The following is a 23,070-nucleotide window of genomic DNA, read 5'->3' as shown; positions in this document are numbered from 1 at the left end:
CTCAGTGACTTTTTTCAGAAATAAAAACATAGCTATAATTTCTTTTTTATTAGCTAGCTCATGTTGGTCAGGAAAAAGAGAATTATTTGATCACATCAGGCAGTTTCTCTACTGGTTGTAAAATTCTTGCCTGACTTTCAGCTCAGGGACATTGCGAGCACATATTTATCTTCTGTCAGAGGATACCAAAAACATCTCAAGAAAGTGACATTGTTTTTTCTAGTCTTGTATTTTCTCCTCTTACTTCAGATACATGACTTCACAAACAGCTTAGAAGTTCCAAAAAATGCTAAGCAAGTCCATTATTAACTAAATTGGGACATAAATACAGTACTGAACAGCTGGAATTCTGGAAAATAGTTTATGTAAAGTGTCACAAAATTCCTGGGACCATGGAAATGTCAAATTTGATATGCTTGACTGAGAAAGCTCCACAATGAGAGGTGATAATCCAAGTCTCTGCAGATTCTTTACTGTTTATAAACTGTTGCTGCTGCCTGTATAACATCAACTTCAGCAAAGACATATCCTCTGTCTGGAAAGATAGTTTAAATATCAGCACCCATGAGGCATTGATGGTGCTTGAGTGTGCTCACACACTGCTTTTCAGCCACTATAATGAATGATACAATTTGTAAAGATGGTGCCAATTGTGTGATCATTTAATAACTCCTTGTTCCATTAAGTACTGGGGCCTAGCATCAGCTGGATCAAGTATATACATACATATATATATATATATATATGTATATATATATATCTTTCTCTAAATTGATGTGACTTGAATCCAAATGGAGCAATCCTAGTGATCCAGAACCTTCAGAGGGCTCTCTTCTCCAAAAGAAACTTCAAGTAATTAACTATTTATTGATTCATGGGCAGTCTTTCTTGGCAATTCCTCATTAATGACATTGAAACCTTGGATGCTGATTTTTAATTCTTTTGTACTAATGAAAAGTCATTTCCTTGGGAAAAAAAACTGTAGGAAAAGTGCCTCTAAGGCTTCTCATAATGTCACTTTCTTTACCACAACGTCCTTGAGGGTTGTATATTGTGCAGGGTGGATTTCACAGCTTAAAAGATGACAAAAGATTGAATCTCATCTCATTTATACAGTGGGCTTTTTAGAAGTCCAAAGGACTCGGCAGCTCACATTGAACAGAGCATGACTAGGCCACTATGTATGGACCTATCAAAATATAATTAATTTACTATTGGTCATGTGGAGTTTATTTAGGAACTGCTAGTGCACAAAGCTTAAGAAGATTCTATTTCTTAGTTATTATAGTAGTCAATAATACTTTGAAGTAATAACTGTAAAGCTTACATTTCCAGGCAAACACTTGTATTATTCTGCTCTAATACGTGAATGTTGGTAACAAATAATGACACTACAGGTTGACAGATACTGTTATTAGCCAGCTGGTTTACACTTCACAAGATTTTTTTCTCACTTTTTCTCTGAGTCTAAGCATAGATATAATTTGACAGTTACCAGTTTCAAAACACAGATCTAAGATTACTTTTTCAGGGATTGTTTATCTAATCAGAATAGATTATGTTTCTTCTTCTTCTAAACTTTTCCTTAGTGTTTAATTTCCTAATAATTTCCCCAAAAACCACAATCAATACACTTTCTTAAAAAATCCACACCCTTACATTAATTCAGGTGAAGTCTTATTTTGGGTGATTTTTTGCAGGCCAAGAGGGCATCTGGCAATCTTTTAGTCTGTGCAGTTCCTCTGAAATGTTGTCCAGAATAGTCTGGTGAAAAATTAAATACAAATGGGTTTTCAGCATGATCTTTTGCATCTGATTAGAATGAGAAGGGTAAGATCCATTTTGTCATACAGAATCTGTGAACACTATCCCACTTTCATTCCTGTCTTTGTATGTGCCAGATGAACTGCATGGGGAAGGAAGAGTATCAGCTCAGCCAAGGTTCTTTCCATACCTTGAGAAATGTCATGTTCTCTTTTAGGAGAGACCATTAGACTGCTTTGGATTTTGGAACATCACCAAGGTGTTTTAACATAGTACAGAAGTAGTCATCAGAACCATTTACTTACTTCAAAAATCTCAAGAAATAGATTTGCAGATTTTCCTTTGTGTCACGTACCCATGGAACATTCAAGAAACTAAGTTAAAACATCTAGATCCCAGTCAGCTTCAAATAACATGTTTTTGAGCCTTCAAGAATACCAAAGCAAATGAAATCTTAGCATATAAACATGCAGAAGTTTTTAAGTGAAATTATGAGACACAAACAGAATACAGAGGCAAAGGAGTACAGTACAGACCTCTGTATTTCTTGGAGTGGCAGATCACAGGTAACCAACCTTGCATATAAGCATGTACCTTAAATGTCACACAGATGAATAACTGAGTGACCTTCACAGCCCAAAACAGTTTTGCAGCTGTGCGACAAGTTTCCGTAACAACAGGATACAATATTCAAGGTCATTACTGCTATTTAATACAGTGCAAATTTCTTTCCAGATGACTTTATCTCAATAGCTTCTATTTTCCAAAAACAGCAGCTATTTTCTTTTTGAAAGTGAATCATTTGGCATAATCATTCCATGGTTTTCATTTTGCATAATCATTTGGCCTAATCATTTCATGGTGATTCGCTGTTTTAAACAATCCCTATGTTATTGCTAAGGAGAGACTTTCCTGCATTCATTACCCTCAGTGCATCTCCACAGCTTCCACTTCCAAGCCACTGTCATGCCAGTTTTCCATGAAGGTCCATGGCTCTGCAAAAATCCCTTGTGAGAGGCCCAGAACAGTAAGCTGTCACTTTTCCACAGTCTGAGCACCAAACTCTTTTTTTGTACATAGAGCAGGGATGTCATCAGCCTGTGCGGGATGCAGAGACTTGCTCTTCACATTCCTGTTTCTTCCTTTCACTTGGAGAGTTATGGTTTGACTATTGCCCTTTGGACTGAGATTAGGTTTAGATGTCACAGTCATCATGTTCAGAAACAACATGGTGTGAAAATGCATTTTACGCTTCCAACAGTCTGTAGTGTAAACAGACAAATCAGCATTTACTGTAAAAATAGCCTTTTGCCTAACTACAAAAAACATGACAACAACAAGTGATTGCACAACGTGATGTGTCTTTTACTCATGCCACATTTCATGTTCCCTGTGTTTTGCCTAATCACAAGTAGAAGACATCTGCCATTATTACTCCCTTTCTTCCTGCAAGAAATCCCTACTTGTGGATAGAACCATGGAAAATGCTTGTCCCAGCCAGCAACAGTGCAATGGGCCTCCAGTTTCTGATAGGCACTCCCTCCTCCCCAGGAAAATGTCTTGTAGTAAAATAAATGTGTTTGTGCAGTGGTGACTATTTGTCACTGTAGCCCCTGACACAGGCATTAAAGCATCTGCCATTTAGAACAGTGTCTCATAACTGGCCAACATGAGAGCTGCAATGAAACCCTATCTTACCATATTGAACTGGAGAAGTCTGTTTAGTTAGCAAGGTTGCACCTCTCAGATACTAACAGGACTGTAACTGATATGAACACTAAAGTCCATATCCAATCAAAGGCAAACAGCAATAATTTGGAACAGCTATACAGTCAAGACCTCTGCAAATAAGAATTTTTAAATCTTCCCCTGCAAAGATTGTAAATTTCTACATAGTTGTCTTTTCCAGGTCTCTGCCTTTCTGGCTCCCCAGCTCCAGAGCACATATTACACTGTTCACTACCCTATTTGCAAAACTTACATTCGAGGGATGGTTGCTACCATGTGCTCTAAAATTCTTTAAAGTGTCACATACTTATTTATCAGCACTGACATGTACAGTACACACACTTCCTCTGGTCAGTTCCTAAATCTCCAGTGAGAATGCATGTGACATTGTGCATATGCAAATAATATCAAATCCTTGGACAAGCAGAATTTGAAGAGGGTCAAGTGAACAAAAAATTCTAGGTAAACAAAAGTCAGGTAAGTCTAACATATATAAATTAAAATAAATTAAAGCTGGGCTGCATTATTCCTACAGACCTCTGTGAAATTCATTTTCAGGCAAGAAGAGAAAATGAAATTCAGCTAAGTGCTACTACATACTACAAGCCATGAAGCTTGATATGCTTTGTTCCAGCAGCAGGAATTATTACTGCTATTATTACTTCTGGAATGTCAGAAAGGTTCTTTTTACTTAAATTTCCCATGGGTCATTGTCAGCATAAAAAATGCTGGTCCCTTGTAGAGCCTCCACTGCCCACACTTTGAAGAACACTCGTGGAAAAGCTATAATCTCTATTTACCAAACATATCTGTAATATTTTGTAGATTCAGGAATAGATACATGCTTTTTAACACACTACCAGTCTTTGGTGTGCCAACTCTCCCCTTACACATTTGTCAGCCATTTCAAACATCCTACAAAGCAGATGCTTAAAATATCCTTCTGAAGGGAAGGGAGGGATGAAGTTTCTAATCCTCAATTTACAATCCTTGGCATAATATTCTATTTCAGCAGCAAATCACACTTCTCTAGTTGTTCCCTAAGAACTGTGACTACAAATGTCAGCAGATCACATAGGAGAGCCAGGTACAGATCTGTCTAACCTGGCAGTGCTGAACACCCAGCATCCCCTTAACATTTCAGGGTGCCTTCCAGCTTAGTTTCTCAAGAACAGAACCCAGGTGACACACCCTTGAGAGCACTGTTAGGAGAATGGAAAGTGCAGTAAGTCAGGGCTAGTCAGAGATTTCCTTGACAAAGGCATTCCTGACAAAGTGAAATGAGAATGTAAACATATCCTGGGTGACTATCTGGGTGTACCTACCAACACATAAGAAATGACAGACAATTAACCCTGTTAACAGCTCAGACTGGTGTCCTGACTATGTCACTACACAGGTTGCAAGTGACAACAAAACATGGGCAGTAACACATATTTCTAGACACACCACCTACCCTTACCTGAACAACCTACCAGACTGGTGAGAAAGCCTGTGTGAACTGGAATTGACAGAGGACACAAAAAGAGCAATAGCCTAGAGGTTTTCAGTAGCAAAGAGGTTTTCAGTACTCTAAGTGGTTGTCTGGAGACAGTAATGAGGAGAGAATTTTTTTTTCAGTTGAGAAATTAGATGAGAAATGCCACAATTTTAAAAGTGTTATTTTTCCTGTGGAGAAAAGAAAAAAGATGGAAATAGCAATCAGTAGAAGATATAAAGTCAAATGTTAGAAGGGTTTCAAAAACACATTTAGAAAAATATAAACTGTTTCAAAAGGCAAAGGCAGAAAAACAACATCTTGTATTAACAATAAAATACTGAAAGTTTCTGCTAAGGAGGATGCTCCTGAGCACGAGTGTAAAAGGAAGAGGAGGAGTGTGAATAGAAAGATTTCCATTTCAAAAGTACAGAAAAATTCTGAGAGGCCCAGTATGCCCACAGCTGGACCTACACTGGTAACCTGCACTACAAGAAGCAATTTAAGATCATTCCCCTGGTAGCCAAAGTATCTAGCTATCTCTCAAATCAAGTATTTGAGGTATGAGTAGAACAGGGCTATAACCAGGCTTGAAAATTCCACCTTCACCCAGGTGCCCTTTCACAGTGACACACAGGAATGGATAGGATGGATCCTCACTGATTACCAGTGCCACTGCAATGAGGTATCAAAGAGATCAAAGATTTAAAATGCACTGTGCCTGTGGCTGAAGAATCTTGAGAACAGTGAAGGAGAAAAAGGAGATATTTGGAATGGTATAAAGTGTTAAGTAAGTCCTAGCTGTCAAAATATTTCTTAATAGTTCTGGACTAAATTTCTGCTTAAACCTTAAGGTGTAACAAGTGACCAGGGCAGTTACAGGCTTATTAATCAACCACAATTATCCAGAAAAATCGTATGTGGCAAAGTGAATTTGGAGGGATCTAACTCCTGGAGGCCAGATGTGACTTAAAATGCAGTGCATCTGTCTCGTGTTTGGTCATCCTGATCACTCATTGAATTTACAACTCACTGACTTTCTGAAACATTTCTTTGGCAAAGATGATAGACCTTGTAGACCAAATACAACACACCAGAGTTTTACTTGTATAAATATCTTGAAAGTGTATTTTCAGTAGAGCTACATGCACAGAGGCATGAATAATTGAATAAAGAACTGGCTTCAGAGTAAGTTTTTCTGTAAAGTACTACCAAGCCAACTGAAATTACAGCAGTCTTCATTAGTGATCCTCCTTTCAATTCTATGTCCAGTTGTTCTTATTCACATGCTTTTATTTCCTCTTATGTCTCTGTGCTTATATCTAACATGATAAGGAATAAAAAGCATGAAGAGAAAAAAGGCCCATACCAACTTTGAATCCTCCACTTGATTCAGTTTTGTAATGGAGAACATCTCTGAGGACATTTTATTCATATGTGCTAGGGCTGTTTGCTGGCTGTGTTACATAAACCAAGGAGGTGCAGTGGGAGATGCAGCAAAATTCAAGTTTCCTATATGATGGGGAATCTGACCATTTTCATTCAAATGAAAATTTATTTACAATTGTTAGGAGCTTTTCTCCTATCAGTTATTACTACAAAGGACTAATTATGTTGAGCCCACATCACTGTGAGGAACTGAATCTGTTTACTCTGTCACTAAGTGCTGGGAAGAAAGAACATATTTTGTTTCCTGTTTAAAAAAAAGAAATCTGTTGAAAGCAGCAGGAGCATCTGGCTCCTAAACTTACAGTTTCCCAACTTGCTGAGTTCACTTAAAGCTCTTGAAAGGACAACAACAATTTGGTATTTATCTTTCTCCCTTAAACTAAATTTTCATTTGTGCACCTTACCAGTAGACTGATCTTGTCTGTCTTGTTCCAAACATTCCCAGGGTAGTACTGAAGAAACAAAAGATTAAAAGGGAAAAAAAAATGAATGTAGTAAATGTGAAAAAAAAAAAATTAAACTATGCACTTTTGGTTTGTGGAGTTTGGGTTTTTTTGGGTTTTTTTTTGGGGGGGTGGTTGTTTGTGTTTGGTTGGTTTTTGTTTTTGCTGCTTTGGGTTTTTTTATTACTACTATTATTAATGCTATGGGACAAAGACCCCTGCAATACCTGAAAGCATGTAAAGGAGTAGCTTTTCCATGGATAGTCAGCAAATTAAATCAGAGACACAACGGATGGGTAAAGGTCAACATTACATCCCTCTTTAAAGGTGGAAAATTAAATCACAGGAAAAGTAAGTGACTGGTCAAAGGTCAAACAGAAAGCAAGTTGCAGAACATGGAAGCTGAGAAACAGTTTCTTATATTCAGTACCTTAACTGCTAGACTGCCTTTTCTTTAATCTGAAGAGGGAAAAAGCCTCAGTGATGGAATAGTATCAAAATTAGTTTCTCTGAGAACAGTCTGAATTTCTCTGTCTCATCCAAAACTGGATATTGTTCTGCCTCATTAAAGAAGAAATGAGATCCACTCCAACAACACTGATGTGGTGAAAACAAAACCACAACTACTCTTAGTGTTAAAGATTTTTGTACTCCAAAAAATTGGTTTGCAGTTTTGGAGAAACAGTCGAGTCAATGATTAATTTCATTGTAGCTTTAGAGAAATAAACAATACCACCACACTTGCCTTCAGAAAGCTGAAGCTTGGAGCTACATTTGAGAGTTATCAGACCATTGCAGGTGCTTCATCTTCATGTACTATTGTTTCTATGAAAAGCTTACGCACATGTATATACACAAACACACAGGAATATACTTACTTATGCACATAAATGTACATGTGCATGTGTGTGGGCATATAGATACAGGCACATATGCATATGCATCTATGTCTATTTACATAAACATAAAGACATTACATGGTATTTAAAGGACACAAGGCAGGAAAAGAGGCAAACACTGCAGGAAAAGAGGCAGAGGCCATTTTCCCAATTCTCTTTCTTTATGTGTGACAGCTCCAGATATGATGTGACATTACAGTATAAGCTAACAGAGAGCGGTCACAAGCTCCATTTCCGTCTCTGTGTCTGGGAAGCTCTCTATACCCTGCCAGCCCCAAGGGATTAAACTTCAATTACACCATATGCCCGGGCTTTGCTTGCCCTAAGCAGCGTCAAGGACAAGGGCTGTGCAGCCAGCCCCATCACACTGTAACCCAGTCACCTGGAATCACTCCTGTCACCTCATGGGCAACGTGGGAAAGTTCACACTGACAGGCTAAGCCGAGGGGCACTATCTGTGAGTGCCTCATCATTGCAGCACAGCTCTGCCTTGGCAGCCTTCCCCGTGTGTGCAGGGGAGCAGCGAGCTTGGCTCCTAACCTTGGGCTGGCCCGGGTGCCTTGGGTCACAGGAATGGCACGCAAGGGGAAGGTGGCGGGGGGTGGAAATAGCAGGGGCTTCTAGTGAAAATATTAACCCGTCTATTGGGAAAGTGATGGTTGCCTTTGAAATCTCTCCTTATACATCTGTACTCAGCCCCGGGCAGGGAACGTGCTCCGGGGGTGTGAGGGGTGGGCTGGGGAAGGGCTCCCTGCGCCTTTGTCCTCCAGCCGGGCCCCCGGGGGCTCGGCAGCGGGGCCGGGGCCGCCCCGAGACGCTGCTCCCGAGCTCACGGCACTACGGCACTTCGGGGCAGGGTGCAAAGTCGGGTTGTACTTTTTTTCCGCTTGTTTTTGGGATTGTTTTGTTTTGGTTTTCCTTTGTTTGTTTTAATTTTTTTTCTAATTTGTCTCCCACCTCTCGTGTCCCCCCTCCCCCATCTAAATAGGAGATGTTCTCAGGACAGCGCCCAGGAGACTGACTGGAATCAGTTTTGGAGGGTGATACACCGCGACAGCTAAAAGTTGGATAGGGTTTCAGCAGCTCCTATATAAAGCAGGGGGGACTTATGTCACTGCACTAATTAAATTCCATCTGGGTTGTTCCTCGGGGTGTTTTTGAGATTGCCACCCAACTCAAGCAGGCAGAGAGGCCCAGGGACAGCATGATGGACCTTTTTGAAACTGGCTCCTATTTCTTCTACTTGGATGGGGAGAATGGAGCCCTGCAGCAGCTGGAGATGGCTGAGGGATCCCCGCTGTACCCAGGCAGCGATGGCACCTTGTCTCCATGTCAGGACCAAATGCAGCCGGAGGCCGGCAGTGACAGTAGCGGAGAGGAGCATGTGCTGGCACCCCCGGGACTACAACCCCCTCACTTCCCCGGCCAGTGTTTGATCTGGGCTTGTAAAACTTGCAAGAGAAAGTCGGCCCCCACGGACAGACGGAAGGCAGCCACCCTGCGGGAGAGGAGAAGGCTGAAGAAGATCAACGAAGCCTTCGAGGCTCTGAAAAGGCGGACTGTGGCCAACCCCAACCAGAGGCTGCCCAAGGTGGAGATACTGAGGAGCGCCATCAGCTACATCGAGAGGCTGCAGGACCTCTTGCACAGGCTGGATCAGCAGGAGAAAATGCAGGAGATCGGGGGAGACCCCTTCAGCTTCAGCCCCAAGCAGGGAAATGTAAGCACTGCCGCTTGGCCCCTCCGCCGCCACGGCAGCGCCGCCGCGCCCGTCCCCTCCCTCCTCCTCCTCCTCCTCCTCGGCAGGGCCGCTGCGGGCCGGGAGGGCTGGCGGGCGCTCCTCGGGGAACCTGCCAGCCCCGTGGCCCGGGGAGCCGCGGCAGCCCCACTAACACCCGTCCTCTCCTCTCCTCTCCCCGTGTCTCCCCGCTCCCGCCTGTGTGCCGCAGATCCCCAGTTCGGACTTCCTGAACACCTGCAGCTCCGACTGGCAAAGCGTTTCTGACCATTCCCGAGCCCTAGGAGTCAGCCCCAAAGAAGGTAACTCGCCCCCCGGGCCCGATTCCCGAGCCCCGACGGCCGCGATCCCAGCGGTCCCGCTCCCACGCTCCCTCCTGTGCCCGGGCTCTCCGGCAGCCCCCGGCGGGAGGAGCGGTCTGCTCTTTAATGCCTTTTCTCTCCTTGAGCAGGGGTCTCCGCTGTCGAGTCGTCGGCCTCCAGCAGCCTTCGCTGCCTCTCCTCAATAGTGGACAGTATTTCTTCCGACGATCCCAAACTGCCCAGCGCGGAGGAAGCGGTGGAGAAATAAACCGGGTTTTGTGGTAGTATATTTAAAGGAGATGGAGCCTCCACCCTCTCTCCTCCTAAACTAAGTAACGAAGCAAATTCACACAGTGGAAAGCCCAAGCAGGGCCCTTTTTAAAATCGAATCAAGGTACACCTACCCCAAAGAAAATGGCTCCCCACCACTGACTCGAGACAGACAGACTTCTCTCTTGCCTTTTTTTTTTAACCCGAGTTTTGTTTTCTTTAAATTGTGTTGCATAAACCACCCTCCTTTTTTTTTATTTTATTTTTAATTTTAAGATACTTACCTGTGTACCGGTGATCCGCTTTGTCTGAGACTCACCGGGAAGTTCATTCCTGTCTGAGTGAAGCTCTTGGTTGCATTGCGTGTGAGTCATATTTAAAAAGTCCCCGCCTCATTTCGTTCTTGTAAATAATTTCAGTACTGTCTTTTCTTTTGTAAACATGACATATATATTTAAATGGTGGAATGTGATATTGTATATAAGAACAGATGGATTTCTTGGATTGTAAAATAAAGCTCTTTGTGTTACAGTGTTTTCTTCCCGTCCTCTTAATTTAAATATTAAAAAAAAATCTTAAATTTTAATCTTAATAATAATCTTAATCTTAATCTTAAAAAAAAAATCCGATCCCGGAGTTCAAACCTGCTACTGACTTCAGTGAATGAAGGCCTGAAGAGTCAGACCTGTGTAGCAGAAGCACGACCCGTGTGACTGGAGGCAGGACACGGGACAGATTTTTCTTTCGTTTACTCCTCCAAAGTTTCCCCTTTAGGGCCGCAGCGCGGTGTGAATCACCCGTGTCTCCGTGGGCTCCCGGGGAAGCCGGGCGGGCACGGGTGGGTGCACGGACAGGAACAGGACCCGCCGCCTCTCCGGCCGCCCGCAGCGCTCCGCGGCCCCGTTCCCCGCCGTGCTCGCGGAATGCACGTCCCCCTGGAAAGCGATATTGCTCCCCTAAAATGCCCAGCAGTGCCGCTCGAGTACCTTGCCAGGCAAAGATGCTTCGCTGGCCTTGCCCTGCACGTGGAAGGTGAGGTTAGAAAAGGGGCATGAAAGAAGATACCCCCGCCCGTCGTCCTCCCCACTCACTCCCCCCCGACCTCCTGCCCCGGTCTTGGAGCTGGGAGAGGCTCAGTGTGTCTCACCTTCTCCTCTCGGCACCGAGGACTTGAACGCAGGGCTTCTCTGCGGCAAAATTGACGGGCCTGCTGCACTAATGGGGCAGCAACTGGCTGTGACAGGAGCCCGCTCCCTCTGGGGCTGGAGGGAGCTGTAGTTTCTTCCCAGGAAAGGTAACTCCCCTTGACTTCCTTGAGCCTGAGGGAGAAGGGAATGGGGTCCTTCAGGGAGGAAAGAGTTAAGCGACCGAAAGGGTTTGGGGGTGGGGGGGTAACAGCATATGAAGCCTTTCACTCAGTGATGTAAAAAAACACAGCCTCTCTGAGGATGGTGAAACGGAGCTGCTCACAGTCAGAGCGTTACGGTTTGTAAAAGGTTGTACCCCCGGGAAGGGGCGACCACCAGGGATCAGCGCATTCTGCCCCTGGCACACACACAGGGCTCGCCGGACAGCCTGCGCAAGTAAACAGGAGGACACTTCAACTTTACCCGCGTGCGGTCTCCTCGCCAACTTTAGCCCTTGATTTATTCTTTGTTTCTGTTTTTTGAAAGGTCACAGTCGCGTTTCGGGAAGATCTCCCCCTTCCTGGCCATCTGGGGCACGGGTACATCGGTCTGAAGTGGAAGCTCTGGGTAGAGCCTGCCCGAGAGCTGGCACTCCAACCGGCCGTACCTTCCTACCCCCCTCTCTGCGCCGCCGTGGCCAGCCGGGTCTCTAAACCCGTCATGTACTACCCCCAGTTGCTCTCTAACGAGATACTCCTTAGCAAGGACTAATTGCGGCGGGACAGGACAGTGTGGTGGGCACAGTGATGCAACACTTTCCCTATGTTTTTTCCTCCTTTCAAATTAAACCCCGTTGCCTCGGGGAACCCTCGGGCTCTTCAGAAAGCGGCGCGTCGGGGAGCGCAGGGCCCTGCGTGCCACCTCTGCGACCTGGCATGGGGGAGGAGACGCTGCAGCTCGCTTCTATGGCGAAGGCACTTGCCCAGTAAGACAGTATTTCAGATCGGGCTAGCAGCTCGTCGACTTCCCTCCTAATTTGTTTCAACGCCGCCGAGTCCGCGGGAAGGGCTACACACAGTTCACACGGCAATCCGAGCCCCGCGGACCCGCTGCCCGCATCAGGGCAGGAGCTGTGCTGAGCCGCTCCTCAAGGCACAGTGTCGCGCCCACACCGGGGCAGTGACTGCCAGGTTTACCCGCAGCCGGGCAATCACCCCAACAAGCCGCCCGTCCGCCCGGCAGGACCCCCACGGCAGCGGCTCCTCCAGCAGCAGGGTAACTTGAGCGATTGTTTGGAGTAAGTTTGCCTAAAGGAGAGTTTTTTCGTTAAATAAAGAAAATACCTCCCGAAGAGACTCTCCGTGACCCCCGCGGCTGCAGCTGACATGCCGGGCTTCCCAGTGAAGGTCGTCAGTGTGTTTGCAATTAAAATGTTTGTGTTAGATATTAATAACGATAATCTTTACTTAAGTCCCCAGCCAAAGCAAACAGGGCCCTGGAATCACAAAATCAAAGGGCAATAACTGGGTACAGACAAGAGGTTTGTGATTTAATGAAATCTTTTTCCGGAGGGACCACGCACAAAGTCATCGAAGTTTTTACGCAAATGCAAGTGCCCCTGCCGCTCCCTCCTCCCCTCTGCGGGCTGGAAATCCCATGTTCAACACAGCCTCCCTCACCTCTACCTGCTCCGCTCCCCTGGGAAGCAAACACCTGCTCGCTCCCTCAGGAGCGGCGGGATGCGGGGCTCCGCCGGCCCGCGGTGTGGGGTGCCCGGCCCGAGGTGCCTGCGGGGCCGGGAACGATGGGAGGAAGGCGGGGGAAGGGGAGAATGGGGTGCCTGTCTGCAGGGCTGCCGTGTCGACACTGCTTTCCTCTGAAGTGACGCGACCGAGGGTTTAAAGCCTTGTTTTGAGGTTTTTGGTTTTGTATTTTTGTTGGGTTTTTTTGTTGTTTTGGGGGTTTTTGTGTGTTTTTTGGGTTTTTTGGGTTTTTTTGTTTCGTTAGGGTTTTTTTTGGTCGGTTGGTTTTGGCTTTTATATTGTGCATCTTTATTTTCCTCGGTGAAACCGCCCGCAATCCAGGGAGGGAAGCGGACAGCCAGCAGCAGGCTTAGTTCCTTCTCTGAACTCGGAGTCAAGGCGGTCAAGAGGCGACACAACAACTATTTTCACGGGAAAATTCCTGCGTGGACCACTGCTGCTTTGTGGACCCCGCACGACTTTTCCGCAGTTTCCGTCTTTCTGTGGAGAATGAGCTAGGGATGGGTGTAGGGGGCAGGGAGGGAGGAGGCTGAATAATTGAACCATGTGCTCGCTGGGACGCCCCTCCGATAGCAGGAACTAGCAACTTTTCCCAGTCTCAAGGCTGCTAAAACCCCCTCGTGTCCCTTTGATCTCTCCTGGGAGTCCCGGGGAGCCATCAGAGGCCAATGCCTTCTTCAGCTGTCCTCTATACAGCTCCCTCTGGCAGGTACTAATGTGTTTACTTAGGTGCGCACGGTTCCCAGCGCTGGGGGGAACCAAACGTTTCTCACACGGCTGGAAGCGCCCGGCCCCGCCAGCCCGACTGGGAAACGATTTTGTGGTCGGGGCATCGCGGAGGAGATGCCCCTGCCCGCTCGCTGCCACTGCCAGCGCCCGCGGCCGGCTCGGCACCATGAAGTTACGGGCTCTCGCCGCCCTGCACGGGCCCGCTGGGCACAGCGCAAAGGCGCTCGGAATGCCAGGGCTGGGGGGGTGCTCGGGGGGACCGCAAACACCTCTCACCCCCTCAGTCCCGTGACTTATGGTTTCGGTAGGATTTTCTTCTCTTAAATAGAAAGGTGTGGGACTTGGGAAAAGATGGCACGCTCTGCAGAAGGTGCCCACATTGGATGGAATCCCTCCAGGAATTGGTGCGGCACGGCGATTCCTGAGGAGTGGGGACGGCTGGGGTGAGGAACACCATTTAAAGGGATCCTGACACGTTCACCACTTTCTCTCTACCAGTCCATAGGAGCAGACAGTGTCTGATGCTAAGGCTGCTCCCGCTTTCCAGACTTGAGCCTCCTGAAATGCAGCACCATCCTCCCCCTTCCCCCACCCCGCCCTTCGCCAGCAGCCTCATTAGCCGGCCTTGCAGTGCGTGTTTTCTCCCCCCTTTCTTTAGTTCCACTCGCCTACTGCATTTTTGCAAATTTGTTTTGAGATCACTTTACCAGAGGAGCCGGGGGCTCCTTAAGGGATACTAATTACTGATTTTTTTTCTTCCTGAGTGACAGGCCCTTCCATGGTTTCTTCCATTTCCCAAAAATATTCAAGGAAAAATGAATGATTTTTTTTCCAGCTCTTCAAATACTTTTGGGGAAAAGCACGTTTCTTAACAGCCCCAGCTCCTCTGAGTTAAGAGTCAAATCTGGAGCTAAAGCTGTGCATGCCAGGAGAGTGGGATTGAGGGGCTTGGTGTTGTGCACCGGGAGATCTACAGCGCATGCTTGGAGAGAACCCAAGCATGCACCAACCCAGAAAGGTTATCGGAACTGCAACCGGCACTTTAAAGATCAAGTTTATTTGTGCACGAAGCATAAATATGTAAACAGGTCTATTTTAGCCAGTGCAAACGCGGTAAATGAAATTGTGTGTGTGTGTTTGTGTATGTCTGTGTGTGTGCACGCCACATCCCAGTGAAGAGTTCAAGTTACTGCTGAGCAGAACCCCTCCTGACTGGTGCTGTCTTAGGAAAACAGTAGGGAACTGTCCTGTTTCAAATGTGGGCCAACAAAACAGCAACCTGCACCTCAGAGTGGCAGAAGCCTGAAATTCTGAGCTTTCCCATTCTGTAACTTTACTCCTTTATCAACTCCCTGCTTTTCATACAGTATTCATTTCAAAGGGGCACCCGTGTTTATGGCCCCAAATAAACCAAAGCAGTGCAGATGTAGCCTTCCCAAGCTTTTAGATAATTTTGCAGCCTTTCATAGGAAGAAGGGTGTGTGCATGATTGCTTTTTAGGAAAAAATTTAGCCTAAGAGTGGAAGTCTGCCTTTGGGGGTTCGGGGATGGTGGTAGCGGGGAAACAAGGACGGATTCCCTCCAGCCCCAGCACAGGCCGAGCTGCTTGCCTTTCCCCGCCTTGCCCGTGCGGATCGGAGAGCTTCCCGGCGGTGTGCGCTGCCACAGGGCATCTCTCTCAGGAGATGCTTCCCTACCGGCCTTGCTCACTTGATCAGCGTTTCCCGAAGACAGGCGGCTCGCCGTGCCACCGCATCACCCCTTCCTGAAGAGAGGCTAACTGAAGGCGCCTTTTTCCTGGGCACAAAAACCGCCTCCGTAGCGTTTGAACCGCTGCTGGGTCATTTGCTCTCCGTCTGAGTTAGCCTAGGTCACATAATTTTATTCCCAGGTAGGGAAGGTTTCCTTTGCCTTCTCATAATATTTTCCTCAGCTACAAAAGCCACCTGGATGAAACCAAAGGATTCCTGCGCGTTAGCAAATGCCTGTTAAATGGCTTCATTACCACTCTAATGACCCTTGCACCGCTCCGCTCGGCTACTGCTGCGGCTGGGGCTCCGCAAGGCTTTTGTCCCCTTGTGTAAAGTTACTTAGGGATTGCGGGGTTAGAAATTTTACACTTCCAGGAGGGGTTTGTTGCACTGGCAGCTGGGACGCATCTGTAACGGTACAAGTTTGCCTGAAAGCAGAAAATTAGCAAGCCCAAGGCGCTGCTTGATTGTTGTGTCCCTAGCAGCTCCAGGTCACAAGAGAAGGAGAAAGAATGGGAAGGGGATTTGTCTCGGAGCAAACACATACACTTTTCTTTTGTGAGTACCTTCCCTTGTGATCCGATCCGGCAGCACTAAAATCTGGTTTCCCTTCTCCTCGTCTCTCCTGGCCACAAGTAGTTGTGCATTGCTGTCCCCCAATCTGCAAATTTGAGCGGTTGGTGGCACAACTTTAATTGCTGGACAAAGCGCTCCTCGAGATAAATAAACGAGGTCTAAGAAGAAGGTTATAATTTTTCAGGTTAGACCTGGATCACGGGATGTGGGAAATAAAGATGTGCAAGTAGACAGTATAGGTGTCCCTCCCGAGGAAACGTGTGATGGGAAACGGGAGATGTGCACACCGAGACGAAGGAAGGGCTCTGTAAGAGCCACTGACAAGTGGTTCGTGCGCGTCCACTGCCCCTCTTTCTCTTTCCATACCAAACTGCAAATTCACAGACTTGGTTGGAAATTCGGAGATGTCGCAATCAGTTCTTGGGAGGTCGTTCATTAGAAAAGTGCCCATCTCTCGGCGCTCCAAAGGAGCGGTGCGGAGCAAATTGTCTCCTGGGGACTGGAGGGGGCTTGCCCAGACAGCTCCCGGCAGGGGCTGTGGTGGGATATGCTAATAAAGACTGGCCTCTGCGGACCAGCCTCCGTTTCCATGTATATATAAGGGCCCCCCGCATCAGCCGAAGGACACTTGGTCTCGGGTCCCTAATTACGGAGGAAATTGCCCCAGCGCGCTGCGGAGCGCCTCGCCGAGAGCCGGTCCCGTACTGACGCCTCCGCAGCAGGGATGGAGGTGATGGACAGCTGCAAGTTCTCCCCGTCCGAGCTCTTCTATGACAGCTCCTGCCTCTCCTCCCCGGAGGGCGAGTTCCCCGAGGATTTTGAGCCCAGGGATCTGCCTCCTTTCAGCGCCCACGAGCCTCCCGAGCCCGCCTGCTCTGAGGAAGAGGAGCATGTCCGAGCTCCCACTGGCCACCACCAAGCTGGTCACTGCCTCATGTGGGCTTGCAAAGCCTGCAAAAGAAAATCCACCACAATGGACCGAAGGAAGGCAGCCACCATGAGGGAGAGGAGGAGGCTGAAGAAAGTGAACCAGGCTTTTGAGACCCTGAAGAGATGCACCACTGCCAACCCCAACCAAAGACTCCCCAAAGTAGAGATCCTGCGAAACGCCATCAGATACATCGAGAGCCTCCAGGAGCTCTTGAGGGAACAGGTAGAAAACTACTATCACCTGCCGGGACAGAGTTGCTCCGAACCGACCAGCCCCACTTCCAGCTGCTCCGATGGGATGGTAAGACAGAGGCAGAGCCATAGGGCTGTGGGGACCCCAGGATGGCCCGCGGGTAGGTCACCCTCGGCCAAGCGCCGTGGGATCAGTCCCATGGGTGTGGGACGGGCCGAACGCACCCGGACATCAGGAAAAGGCGGGCGGTTTGCCCTGGAACAGGTCCCTTCCCAGGTTTTCCGCTGAGCACGCAGCGGGGCTCTCCGGGGATGCATGGGGGGAGGTAGCGCTGCCCGAGGGCACCCTGCAGGGCCCCGGCCCCCGGGGTCCCCTCTGCTGTCCCTTAGCGCGGCCCTAGAGGGATAAGGCTGGGGGAGATGGGGAAGGCGCTGCCAGGGCCAGCAGCCTGGCTGGGGGCGGATGCTTCGCTCCCTCCCCGCCGGCCTTTATGGCCCTTTCCCGTCTCGGGGAGCGTCCCGCTGGCCCCTGGGCGGGGGCGGCAGGGCCGGCACTCGCCCCTCGCTGTCTTGCAGGCCGACTGTGGCAGCCCCGTTTGGTCGACGAGAGGCAGCACCTTCGACGCCGTCTACTGCGCCGAGATGGCTCACGGTAAGCGCGACTCGAGCGGCGCGGCCTGGGGGTAGAGGCGGGGCCCGGGCCCCCAGCGCTGCCCGAGGCGCTGTGGGGAGGCAGCGCGGCGCCCCGCGGTAACGCGCTGCCCTCCCCCGGCCATCCCCTCGGCCCAGGGTACGCCGCCGATCAGAGCAGCGCCCTGTCCAGCCTGGACTGCCTCTCCAGCATCGTGGACCGTCTCTCCCCGGCGGAGGAACCAGGGCTGTCCCTCCGCGACGCCGACTCCCTCTCGCCCAGCTCCAGCATCGACTCGGGGCCGGAGACGCCCGGGACGCCGCTGCCCCGACGGACCTACCAGGCGCTATGAGGGGCCCGAGGGCCGGCACCCCGCGCCTGCCGCCGGGGCCGCTTCCCTTGCCCGGCCGCCTCCTGCAAACGCTTCTCGGGCGAGAGGGGCGGCCCCGAAGCCCCTTGGGCCGCCGCTTCCCTCTGGGGCTGCAGGCAAAGCGCCGCGCCCACCCCCGGCCAGGGATTTCCCGCACCCCGGCAGGGCGGGCGGGCCCCGGGGCTCGGGACACACGCGCTGCCCTGGAATCCCCGCTGCAAATAAAACGTGCTGTGAGAGAGCTGTCTGGCCGGCTGGTTCTTTAAGTGCATTCCCTGGCATGGGGGAGGGCAGCGAGACTCGGCTGCGGGGCGCCCGCCAGCATCCATGCTGAGCCCCCAGCCAAGCTCGGGCTCCTGCCTGCCGGACACCCCCTCTTCCCGCCCCCATCACGGCAGTCTCCAGCCGGGAGAGTGTCCTGCCGGGCTGGGCCCTGGGAGCTTGTCTCTCCTTCCACCAGTGCGTACTATTCTGAGATCACTCATGGAGCAACAAAAACGTGGACGTTTCAATTCTCACACTATATCCTGTTATGGGCAGAGTTTCCTCTATTTTCTGCAAAGTAAAATTACTATTTCACAGTCATATTTTTCTGTCCTCTCCTTCCTGCCTTCCCTTCCCATCCACCTCTGCAAAGCTCAAGTTTCGTTCACTGGGTATGAAGATGGACTGGACTGTGTATTCCAGAATTTGACCCTAACATTGTGTGGTGACTCTGCTCCTAAAACCACTGTATGATCTAGCTCTGATGCTGTGCTGGGGAATTTTACTTGTTGTTCTGGCAGAGACAAATTTAGTAAAGTTAGTAAGAACAAACCACATGTATCTCTTTCATAAGACACAAGGTGTATTTCACAATATTCAGAAAGCAATATGGATTTGCTTCTAATTGCTTTGGTCTTTTGGTCCAGGATGCAAATTCATTACTCTACATCGCTCTAGAAATAACCAGGTCAAATCTTCATGTGTTTTCAGATTTAATACTTTTAAAACTATTTCCTTCCAGGCACTAAATTAGGTGTATCTACCATGAAAAATTTCCATAGTTTTGCACTCTTCTAGATATAATTCAAAACTTTCTTAGCCAACCCTCCCCATCCCCCCAAAAAAAAGAGAGAAAAAAAAGATGAGATGGAGAGATGGGCTCTGTCAGTTCGTCCAGAAATGTTTCATATGATAAATACTCAAAGTGGGAAGGGATATATCCACCTCACTATTGTGGGATAAGGATGTAGCACTCGGTGGCCAAGGGGCCTGGCAGTGGTATTTCACCTCTGATAAATCTTTCACTTGAACCCAGCCCAGCTGAGTCATGTCACCAAAAGTTATCATCTGACTGGCCTTTGGCAGCATCTCTGAACCAAAGATAAAAGAAGCCTTTGCTTAGGAATGGCTCTGTCCCTGTAGCACACTGAGGGTCTCTGTCCCCCCTCAAGGGGCCACAGAGAAAGTGAGGTGGCACCTGCCTTCCAGAGCCTGCAGCAGGGCAGCAGCAGGTGTGTGTGTCTGACACAGGGCAAGGCCAGCTCACCCTTTGTGCAAAGCCTCCCTCAAAATTACTTTCAGTCCTTGCCCATAGCCTTGAGGTAAGTGTTCTTTTCTTGCAGAGTATTTCAGGAGGAGCCTTGACCAGAACAGGTTTTCTGTGTATACAGATATGTCTGAACTCATCCGGGACAAGAAGTGGTTTTAAACCCCTGAGTTGCAGTCATGCAGAGGTACAAACAAGGCATTCTCACACTCCTGTCACTGCAGATGCTTCAGCAGTATGCAAGTACCTTAACACAGGCATAGTCTTGGTTCTGGGGGATCACTTCCCAAGCCTTCTGTTCACAGGAATTCTTATGCAAGACTGTGAACATCACTGGTTTTATTTCCTGGCTTCTCACACTCTGATGCAGTGTTGCAGTGTTCACTCCTCTCAATCAAAATACCATCCCAAGGATACTTCTTATGCCCAGGATTTGATAGAGTGCAGATGATTTGAAATGGTATTTTAAAGTGAGCTAAGCTAGAGAGCTTTCAGCATTTCATTCTGCGCAGTGCTGACCTTGGCAAGTGATCTCGGATGAAGTATGCAGAGTAACACTAGCAAATCACATGCTGGTAATGTACACCTCTCTTTGGCTGGCAGACATTTTAGGAGTTGCAAAAAGGTCAATACTTCTGAGAAGTAGATTTTCAGAGTGTGAGGAGAAGCATTCTGTCTGGGGGATGTTTGTCCGTAGGCTCCCAAGTCCTACTACAGGAGTTCACAACCTCTAGGTTTTGCTATACACATTTGGGAAACAAAAAATTCCAGGACACCTATGAAAAAAAACTCCCACGAGGCGAAAAGTGCAATAATCCTTGAAAGGAACGGAAGTGAACTCCATGAAACTGCCTTCAGTCTGTGGATTGGGAAGAACAAAAAGGCTGTTGGGAGATACACTGTTCTGGTCAGATTTTACACATTTCATATTAATATTAATAAGTGGAACTGAAAAGAATGATTTTTATTCTATATTAAACATGTTCATTTAAGGAAGGCTGTGCCCAGAAATAAATAAGAAGGTGATGGTCTAGAAAGTCTGAGCTCCACCTATCCCAGCTCCTACTACTGATTGCTTAAGGCTCTGGGCCAGCATGTAGTGGCCTCACAGGCAGGTGGCAGATGCAGGGATGCTACATGGTGTCAGAATAATGAATATAACACAGAAGCTGTGTTACAGCAAGTTTTCTGACTACCACTCACTGCAAGGAAGGGCATAATTCTGTACACTTGTAATGTTGTATTTTACCTCTGAAAACCATGCATATTTGGCTTAAATTATGACTGAGGGAGGCAGCTGAGCTTTGGTTTTTTTTGTGTGTGAAGTCTCTTGTATCTTTTGTTAATAAACCAAACAGAGATCTTTAGTGAAATAAATATTTTAAATTCAGATCAAAAGGGACATTTGTACATTGTAAAACTAACATAGAAACCTGGAAAAGATCTCTTAAATATAACATCAAGACAAAAAATCCAGATTTCTTAATGTTCAAATTTCTTGAGTTGCTTGCATGGAAAAACACTTCTTTTGCCTGTAGGAAAAGATCAAACTCTTTCTTTTCCTGTGGTAAGGCTTAAAAGTGATGCATTTTTAGTAATTAGTTCTTGGAGGATGAAGGGATCTTAATTTGTAGTGCTTGTCTAAATATGCCCAGGAACACCTCAATTTCAGTGGAAATTCAGCATCTCTTCTTCCCAGTTCACCCTGCTTATCAGGAGCAGTCAGACTTTACCACAGCAGGCAGCTCATCTCTCCCCACCCTAAACCCCCTCCCTCACTCCCTTCTTCCCTCCTTCTTCTCCACCTTCTCCTCTGCAGAACCCTTGGCTCGCTCATCACTTCTCCCTGCTCCTCTCAGCTGGACCTTGGCGTGCTGGAGGACTCACAGCTGGCCAGCTGACTTCTGACCTTTGGCAGCTTCTGCATGGGGTATCAGCCTTACAGCTGGCCACAACTGCCCTCCTGGCAACTGAAGGCCTAATGAGCTTGGCCAGCTGGAGACTGGGCTGGCATCCTGCTGGCTGATTTGACCCTCTGTGAAGGATTGAGGGGTTCACCCCCAAATGTGGAGGGAGTGAGCAGTGCATCTGTCTATATGCTGCTGCCCCAGGGCATTAGAGCCAGGCTTCTCCTACAGCCAATTGGATTACTGGGATGACTAAAAAAACCAGACAGCAGAGCTGTTTTTTCTGATTTTTTTAAAATGGAGTTTGCTGTTGAGTATTAGGCTTCATTAGTGACTATTACCCTCACTGCATCTCATGGTGTTTAGTCCACAGAATCCAAGAAATACACCCATCCACCAGTCCAGGACTGGGCTGAGGGAGTTATTCCCCTTCCCAAACACAGTGGAACATATTGACCCTTTTATCTAGCAGGTGCCCCACTTTCCTATCTCCAGGATAGGAAATGCATCTTGGACACTTATCATGAAAAACATTGTACTGCTACTTTCTCAAAAGTCTCCTGCTTTCCACTCCCCTGACCAGCTGAAAGGCATCATTGATCCATGGAGTTAGTTTACTTCTTGTGCATTAGTAACCTTTATGAGCTGCCTGGCAATCTGCTGAAAAATGTTGCTGGCTATGATGCCAAAGGCATTGCTCATCTGTGCTTGAAAAAAGTGATACCATGATATATGAGGGTCAGCAGGCCCAGAGAGAGATCAGAAAGGTGCTTCAGTATCTGCATTAAATCAGGTGAATTTGGATCTGACACTCTCTGAGAGGTCCTCAGACTGGAGTAGCAGCAGAGGAAAAAATGTGCATTTTTTCTCATTATTTCTCTGATCTTCTGCAAATAAATGCTTTTGAACTGACACTATTTTCTGTTTTAAAAATCCATATAACATGACTTGAAAAAGTAACTTCAAAAGCATTGAAACCTCTTCTAGTTGGCTCGAGTACAGTCAGTCAGTCATCTGGAGGTGACTGCCTCTGCTCTGTCCTCACTGTCATGGTTCTGTCTCCTTTGGATAGTATCAAGCTGATGTTGGGAGCAGACACCACACTCACTTCTCCTCTGGGTCTATGTCTACCAATAGCTGTCATTCTGAGCCTAAGACTCTGACATTTCATTAAGATTGTGTCTTGAGCAGCTGGGAGTCCTTCTGGCCCTTTTTTCTCAGTTTGTATATAATGCTGTGAATGCCCAAATGGGAATAGTTTGACTGTAAAACTTCTTCAAATGGATGAGCACCATCCTCTTGGATGCCTGCAGTAGTGAATACTTACACAGCACCTAAATAGTAAGATTTGAGCTCATAGTGAGATTTGAGCATGGTTAAATGGGGATTTTTCTGGGCCTCATCCTGAGTTTAAGCATTCACCCTCCTCTTCCTTGCAAACTCTGTGCAACTGTTTACCTGGTCACAGGTAGTGTGTGACGTCCAGTGAGGAG

At 47.6% G+C, this 23,070-nt stretch overlaps 2 protein-coding genes across 2 annotated transcripts; both read left to right on the top strand.

Annotated features, from left to right (window-relative positions):
• The first annotated feature begins 8,964 nt into the window (after positions 1-8,964).
• Positions 8,965-10,772, top strand: MYF6 (myogenic factor 6). Its single transcript, XM_071424310.1, has 3 exons — positions 8,965-9,480; positions 9,710-9,800; positions 9,950-10,772. Exons 1-3 carry the CDS (start codon positions 8,965-8,967, stop codon positions 10,066-10,068), a joined length of 726 nt encoding a protein of 241 aa, XP_071280411.1. The 3' UTR covers positions 10,069-10,772.
• Positions 10,773-16,740: 5,968 nt separating this feature from the next.
• MYF5 (myogenic factor 5) lies at positions 16,741-18,326 on the top strand. Its single transcript, XM_071424309.1, has 3 exons — positions 16,741-17,247; positions 17,715-17,790; positions 17,928-18,326. The coding sequence occupies exons 1-3, from the start codon at positions 16,741-16,743 to the stop codon at positions 18,119-18,121; spliced, it is 777 nt and encodes a 258-aa protein (XP_071280410.1). The 3' UTR covers positions 18,122-18,326.
• Positions 18,327-23,070: the final 4,744 nt, after the last annotated feature.

This window comes from Agelaius tricolor, unplaced genomic scaffold (assembly GCF_023055355.1).
Source record: "Agelaius tricolor isolate 1412-34295 unplaced genomic scaffold, bAgeTri1.0.p SCAF_3, whole genome shotgun sequence".
Taxonomy (NCBI): Eukaryota; Metazoa; Chordata; class Aves; order Passeriformes; family Icteridae; genus Agelaius; species Agelaius tricolor.
Note: the sequence above shows the minus strand (reverse complement) of the source record. Positions and strands in the feature narration are given on the sequence as shown.